Consider the following 7,924-nt stretch of genomic DNA (forward strand, 5'->3'; position numbering starts at 1 on the left):
TGATAAAAATTAATAAAATAATCATCATCGTCATTAAATAAGATTTAAACTTAGTCATCAAATTTATCATCTGCTAGAATTGGTTTTAGTAAATTTACTAATCCACATATGACCTTCAGAATTTCGTCACAGTAGGGAACTAAATCAAGGTCAAATTTATCATTTAAAATTTTAAATAATTTGATTCTTTGAATAGCTATCTCCACGTGAACACGAGCTGATGCAATTTTTTTGACTTTTTACACTTTCTTCCTTACTAAACTGTTATTTTTCTCAAAAATGGAGGGATGTGTAGAGCTATGCCATTGGCCGCACATTCATCTTCAATAAGGAAGCCTAAATTTAAGTTGAATGAGTTTTAAAATATTTTTTTAGCATATTACACTTTTATGCATACCTTTGTCAACCATAATTCCATCAATAAATTGTTCACAAAGATTTATGACCCCACTCTCAATGGTGACTTCCTTGTCGCTTACTTTTCCACCCCAGGGGTCGCTAACGAGCGTGATCATGCCAGAAGGTGAAATTCCAATGAGAATTTTTATTGTGTGAGTTCCTTTATAATGGATGTAGGTTGCCACTCTGTCGTGAAATGTGTTGGGCTTCATCATAGGTACTTCTGAGCAGTCCAACACAATGCGAGTATTATTAAACTCTTTAAAACATTTAGGAAAGTTACTTCTGATATTTTCCATATCCGGCCAAAAGATAAATTTCTTCAAAACTTCAGCAAGGGCACAAAGGGTTCTTTTGAAATATGTTGAAACTGTTCGATTCGAAATGACAAATAATGAAGCCAAAGCGTCAAATGTCAAATTTGACTTAAGCTTCATTAGGGTTAACAGCACCCTATATTTTACAGGCATTAGAAAATTAGAGCTTGCTCTGGTTTTCAAGCCCTAAAACCTCACTTGAAAGGCTTTCAAATAGTTCTTTCCCAATGCCAGTAAGAGACACAAAATCAGCATTTTTCATTCCATTGCTTGAAATTCCAACTCTTGACCCAGCAAAATACTTTCCATGGTCCAAATAAACTTGAACACCAATAGACGCATTTATTACTCTAGATGGTTTGTGAGATTGGTCCTTTCCTTGAGCTTCAGTTGTTACTTCAGATAGCATAGCTAAGTTTGATAATGACAAAAACTTTATCATCCGGAGCTGGTTCACTTGCGCTTTCAACAACTTTTGGAGCAATGGAATCTGTTATTGGTGATGTTGAACATAGAACTGCTTGATTTAAAATTAAATTTGTGTTATTATTCTATTTATTATTTCACAAAAGTTTACCATAAAATAAGAATACCTTTAGAACGCTTTACGTAACGTTGAGCTCGTTCTTTTAATCTAACTTCGGTTGATTCTTTAATTGGCTTACATGGCAATTTTTGGGAGGGAATGGCGTTACATTTCAAACGTCTTCTTACAGATCTACCATCTATTGATGAGTTTTTCGATTAATTTATTTTAAAAAAATTAATATTATTTGCATCTCACCATTTCTTTCCAAGAAGTCATCAGCTGTAAAATGGGCGCTACAAATCTGAGCCCACTTACTAGGCCTTTTCCCCGACTTTATCTTTGTTAACCATACATTTAAAAGTTTCTTACAACTTGGGAATTTATGAAATGATAATCCTGGCTTTGGTTCTTAACTATTTTCTTCAGTTTTACGTTTTTTAAGCGCAGTATTATTGCAAAAAGGGACCGCACAACTTCTCCCACCTCTAGCGTTAATGTGAACCGCCATATTTCTTGGATTTGTTTTGATTTGGATCACCACTATACGCTGGAAAACCAAGCTGCAGGGGTAGCGACGGCAGCGCCACCTATACCCGTTTCGCTAGCGAATAGAGTGTTGTCGTCTGAAACCCTGCGACGTCACCATTGTAATTTGCCTATTGATAAAAAACGGTAACTGTCATGGCGGCCACTACAGCTGTGACGTTACAAGTTTTCAAAATTGTATCAGACGACAACACTCTATATAAAACTCGCGAAGGAAGGAGAGAAAAGGGGAAAGACATCGACTTATTCCCCGAAAGAAACGTCACTGGATGTCAGACAACAAGTCGTCCCTGTTCCTTTTTTACGATAAATTGAATCTTTGACTGCGCACGTGCGAGTAAGCCACACTGAGGCTAAAACCTGTTGGCAGGTGGGATTCCTTTACAATGGTGTTCTTGATACTTCTAGCACTGGTCACTTGACAGCGGAATTTAAGAAATGTCAAAGTTCTTTGTCACTGATTTCAGGCCCTAAACGGGTTAGAGTGTGCAATAACTGGTGGCTTTACCGGGGAGTCGGGGTCCGGCTCTTGTAACCCATAAGGGCGGTGGCGCACTGGGAGATGTTAGCACTGATCAAAAGGTCCTATCTCCACCTCCGACTTCGGTCAGGTTTGGGCTGGATACTGAACTTCGGTTCAGGCTAACGGAGAGGGTCCAGGCAAACTGGCCGCCTCGGCGGATTGGGTAGCCTGCTGTGGGGCGGCGAGCCTCCATATGCGGGCACGGCGGTCCTGTTTCCCGGCCTTTTGGGGCCCACCGGGATCTCCGGTGCCAGCTGTGCCGGGTTACTTGGGCTGCTGTGTGCTCGTAGTTCCCCTTTAGGAGCTCTTGCCAAAGGGTTTGGCTCCTTACCTTCATAGGTAGGGTGTCGGCTGGAGTTGCTATAGCATCCATTCTAAATCCCACTGCTGTGTGCGAAGTGGGGATTGGTCCACCCATTGCTGCACCTTCTGCTGGGTTGAGTGGCTTGCGTCTAAGGTGAGACCATCAGTAGTGGGGTTCTGCTACCCATGCTGGATTTGTCACCTGTCCGGGCTTGGGGACGCTGGCGTAGGGCACTATGATGATAAGCCTCCGGTGGTATGGTCTTTGTTACTAGGTACACCGGGCTATAAATTCTGACACACTGTCACTGATTTCAATAGATATACATCGGCCTCTATTGTTAGCCCCAAGAACGTGTTTCGAAAAAGGAACAGTTTCAGTCTTCGTTTCTTCTTCCTTCGTATATTTAATAATTAAGGGTTTTATTTATAAATATCATAATTATTGGTGTTTTATTTATAAATTTCATAATTATTAGTGTTTTATTTATAAATTTCATAATTATTAGTGTTTTATTTATAAATTTCATAATTATTGGTGTTTTATTTATAAATTTCATAATTATTAGTGTTTTATTTATAAATTTCATAATTATTGGTGTTTTATTTATAAGTTTCATAATTATTGGTGTTTTATTTATAAATTTCATAATTATTAGTGTTTTATTAAAATTTCATAATTATTGGTGTTTTATTTATAAATTTCATAATTATTGGTGTTTTATTTATAAATTTCATAATTATTAGTGTTTTATTTATAAATTTCATAATTATTGGTGTTTTATTTATAAATTTCATAATTATTGGTGTTTTATTTATAAATTTCATAATTATTGGTGTTTTATTTATAAATTTCATAATTATTAGTGTTTTATTTATAAATTTCATAATTATTGGTGTTTTATTTATAAATTTCATAATTATTAGTGTTTTATTTATAAATTTCATAATTATTGGTGTTTTATTTATAAATTTCATAATTATTAGTGTTTTATTTATAAATTTCATAATTATTAGTGTTTTATTTATAAATTTCATAATTATTAGTGTTTTATTTATAAATTTCATAATTATTAGTGTTTTATTTATAAATTTCATAATTATTGGTGTTTTATTTATAAATTTCATAATTATTAGTGTTTTATTTATAAATTTCATAATTATTGGTGTTTTATTTATAAGTTTCATAATTATTGGTGTTTTATTTATAAATTTCATAATTATTGGTGTTTTATTTATAAATTTCATAATTATTGGTGTTTTATTTATAAATTTCATAATTATTAGTGTTTTATTTATAAATTTCATAATTATTGGTGTTTTATTTATAAATTTCATAATTATTGGTGTTTTATTTATAAATTTCATAATTATTAGTGTTTTATTTATATATTTAATTATTAAGTGTTTTATTTTTATATGTAATAATTATTAGTGTTATTATTATATATTTAATAATTAATAGTATTTTATTTATATATTAAATAATTAATAGTATTTTATTTATATATTTAATAATTAATAGTATTTTATTTATATATTTAATAATTAATAGTATTTTATTTATATATTTAATTGTTAATAGTGTTTTATTTTTATATTTAATAATTAATATGGTTTTTAAATAATTACAATAAGAAGTCAAGTTATATTGAAACTAAAATTTGCTAAAATTGTTGCTAAAACCTGGTGCTGATTAGATGTGTGTATTTTACTTTATTATCGTAGCATTTGTAATGAGTCTAATGACTTCCATAGTCTACGTTTTCAAGAGCGAAGGAAAAACGCGGGGGAACCTTTTTACTTTACTATCGTAGCATTTGTAATGAGTCTAATGACTTCTATAGCCTACGTTGAGTGGCTTGCGTCTAAGGTGAGACCATCAGTAGTGGGGTTCTGCTACCCATGCTGGATTTGTCACCTGTCCGGGCTTGGGGACGCTGGCGTAGGGCACTATGATGATAAGCCTCCGGTGGTATGGTCTTTGTTACTAGGTACACCGGGCTATAAATTCTGACACACTGTCACTGATTTCAATAGATATACATCGGCCTCTATTGTTAGCCCCAAGAACGTGTTTCGAAAAAGGAACAGTTTCAGTCTTCGTTTCTTCTTCCTTCGTATATTTAATAATTAAGGGTTTTATTTATAAATATCATAATTATTGGTGTTTTATTTATAAATTTCATAATTATTAGTGTTTTATTTATAAATTTCATAATTATTAGTGTTTTATTTATAAATTTCATAATTATTGGTGTTTTATTTATAAATTTCATAATTATTAGTGTTTTATTTATAAATTTCATAATTATTGGTGTTTTATTTATAAGTTTCATAATTATTGGTGTTTTATTTATAAATTTCATAATTATTAGTGTTTTATTTATAAATTTCATAATTATTGGTGTTTTATTTATAAATTTCATAATTATTGGTGTTTTATTTATAAATTTCATAATTATTAGTGTTTTATTTATAAATTTCATAATTATTGGTGTTTTATTTATAAATTTCATAATTATTGGTGTTTTATTTATAAATTTCATAATTATTGGTGTTTTATTTATAAATTTCATAATTATTAGTGTTTTATTTATAAATTTCATAATTATTGGTGTTTTATTTATAAATTTCATAATTATTAGTGTTTTATTTATAAATTTCATAATTATTGGTGTTTTATTTATAAATTTCATAATTATTAGTGTTTTATTTATAAATTTCATAATTATTAGTGTTTTATTTATAAATTTCATAATTATTAGTGTTTTATTTATAAATTTCATAATTATTAGTGTTTTATTTATAAATTTCATAATTATTGGTGTTTTATTTATAAATTTCATAATTATTAGTGTTTTATTTATAAATTTCATAATTATTGGTGTTTTATTTATAAGTTTCATAATTATTGGTGTTTTATTTATAAATTTCATAATTATTGGTGTTTTATTTATAAATTTCATAATTATTGGTGTTTTATTTATAAATTTCATAATTATTAGTGTTTTATTTATAAATTTCATAATTATTGGTGTTTTATTTATAAATTTCATAATTATTGGTGTTTTATTTATAAATTTCATAATTATTAGTGTTTTATTTATATATTTAATTATTAAGTGTTTTATTTTTATATGTAATAATTATTAGTGTTATTATTATATATTTAATAATTAATAGTATTTTATTTATATATTAAATAATTAATAGTATTTTATTTATATATTTAATAATTAATAGTATTTTATTTATATATTTAATAATTAATAGTATTTTATTTATATATTTAATTGTTAATAGTGTTTTATTTTTATATTTAATAATTAATATGGTTTTTAAATAATTACAATAAGAAGTCAAGTTATATTGAAACTAAAATTTGCTAAAATTGTTGCTAAAACCTGGTGCTGATTAGATGTGTGTATTTTACTTTATTATCGTAGCATTTGTAATGAGTCTAATGACTTCCATAGTCTACGTTTTCAAGAGCGAAGGAAAAACGCGGGGGAACCTTTTTACTTTACTATCGTAGCATTTGTAATGAGTCTAATGACTTCTATAGCCTACGTTGAGTGGCTTGCGTCTAAGGTGAGACCATCAGTAGTGGGGTTCTGCTACCCATGCTGGATTTGTCACCTGTCCGGGCTTGGGGACGCTGGCGTAGGGCACTATGATGATAAGCCTCCGGTGGTATGGTCTTTGTTACTAGGTACACCGGGCTATAAATTCTGACACACTGTCACTGATTTCAATAGATATACATCGGCCTCTATTGTTAGCCCCAAGAACGTGTTTCGAAAAAGGAACAGTTTCAGTCTTCGTTTCTTCTTCCTTCGTATATTTAATAATTAAGGGTTTTATTTATAAATATCATAATTATTGGTGTTTTATTTATAAATTTCATAATTATTAGTGTTTTATTTATAAATTTCATAATTATTAGTGTTTTATTTATAAATTTCATAATTATTGGTGTTTTATTTATAAATTTCATAATTATTAGTGTTTTATTTATAAATTTCATAATTATTGGTGTTTTATTTATAAGTTTCATAATTATTGGTGTTTTATTTATAAATTTCATAATTATTAGTGTTTTATTTATAAATTTCATAATTATTGGTGTTTTATTTATAAATTTCATAATTATTGGTGTTTTATTTATAAATTTCATAATTATTAGTGTTTTATTTATAAATTTCATAATTATTGGTGTTTTATTTATAAATTTCATAATTATTGGTGTTTTATTTATAAATTTCATAATTATTGGTGTTTTATTTATAAATTTCATAATTATTAGTGTTTTATTTATAAATTTCATAATTATTGGTGTTTTATTTATAAATTTCATAATTATTAGTGTTTTATTTATAAATTTCATAATTATTGGTGTTTTATTTATAAATTTCATAATTATTAGTGTTTTATTTATAAATTTCATAATTATTAGTGTTTTATTTATAAATTTCATAATTATTAGTGTTTTATTTATAAATTTCATAATTATTAGTGTTTTATTTATAAATTTCATAATTATTGGTGTTTTATTTATAAATTTCATAATTATTAGTGTTTTATTTATAAATTTCATAATTATTGGTGTTTTATTTATAAGTTTCATAATTATTGGTGTTTTATTTATAAATTTCATAATTATTGGTGTTTTATTTATAAATTTCATAATTATTGGTGTTTTATTTATAAATTTCATAATTATTAGTGTTTTATTTATAAATTTCATAATTATTGGTGTTTTATTTATAAATTTCATAATTATTGGTGTTTTATTTATAAATTTCATAATTATTAGTGTTTTATTTATATATTTAATTATTAAGTGTTTTATTTTTATATGTAATAATTATTAGTGTTATTATTATATATTTAATAATTAATAGTATTTTATTTATATATTAAATAATTAATAGTATTTTATTTATATATTTAATAATTAATAGTATTTTATTTATATATTTAATAATTAATAGTATTTTATTTATATATTTAATTGTTAATAGTGTTTTATTTTTATATTTAATAATTAATATGGTTTTTAAATAATTACAATAAGAAGTCAAGTTATATTGAAACTAAAATTTGCTAAAATTGTTGCTAAAACCTGGTGCTGATTAGATGTGTGTATTTTACTTTATTATCGTAGCATTTGTAATGAGTCTAATGACTTCCATAGTCTACGTTTTCAAGAGCGAAGGAAAAACGCGGGGGAACCTTTTTACTTTACTATCGTAGCATTTGTAATGAGTCTAATGACTTCTATAGCCTACGTTTTCATGAGCG

At 26.8% G+C, this 7,924-nt stretch overlaps 1 protein-coding gene across 3 annotated transcripts; it reads right to left on the reverse strand.

Annotated features, from left to right (window-relative positions):
* Nucleotides 1-249: 249 nt before the first annotated feature.
* Nucleotides 250-1,847, reverse strand: LOC149941209 (uncharacterized). 3 transcript variants are annotated; one of them, XM_090178400.1, is made up of 5 exons: nucleotides 1,501-1,847; nucleotides 1,310-1,434; nucleotides 915-1,236; nucleotides 398-769; nucleotides 250-336 (listed from the first exon to the last, which is right to left on the reverse strand). In XM_090178400.1, the coding sequence occupies exons 3-5, from the start codon at nucleotides 1,156-1,158 to the stop codon at nucleotides 257-259; spliced, it is 696 nt and encodes a 231-aa protein (XP_090034526.1). In that variant the 5' UTR covers nucleotides 1,159-1,236; nucleotides 1,310-1,434; nucleotides 1,501-1,847; the 3' UTR covers nucleotides 250-256. The 3 variants fall into 3 exon arrangements, with proteins under 3 accessions (XP_090034526.1, XP_090034525.1, XP_090034524.1); XM_090178399.1 differs by having other exon boundaries at nucleotides 915-1,233; nucleotides 1,310-1,441; XM_090178398.1 differs by having other exon boundaries at nucleotides 1,310-1,441.
* Between the last annotated feature and the right edge of the window lie 6,077 nt (nucleotides 1,848-7,924).

The sequence above is a fragment of the Leiobunum rupestre genome, chromosome 6 (genome assembly GCF_980474605.1).
Source record: "Leiobunum rupestre chromosome 6, qqLeiRupe1.1.hap1, whole genome shotgun sequence".
Taxonomy (NCBI): Eukaryota; Metazoa; Arthropoda; class Arachnida; order Opiliones; family Sclerosomatidae; genus Leiobunum; species Leiobunum rupestre.

Bases quoted from the DNA above. Each gene is read 5' to 3' on its own strand.
- LOC149941209 (XM_090178400.1), bottom strand. From the start codon at position 1,158: ATGATAAAGTTTTTGTCATTATCAAACTTAGCTATGCTATCTGAAGTA. The intron at 770-914 runs GTGAGGTTTTAG...CGAATCGAACAG, and splicing joins ACTATTTGAAAGCCTTTCAA to TTTCAACATATTTCAAAAGA. The intron at 337-397 runs GTATGCATAAAA...ACTTAAATTTAG, and splicing joins TGGAATTATGGTTGACAAAG to GCTTCCTTATTGAAGATGAA.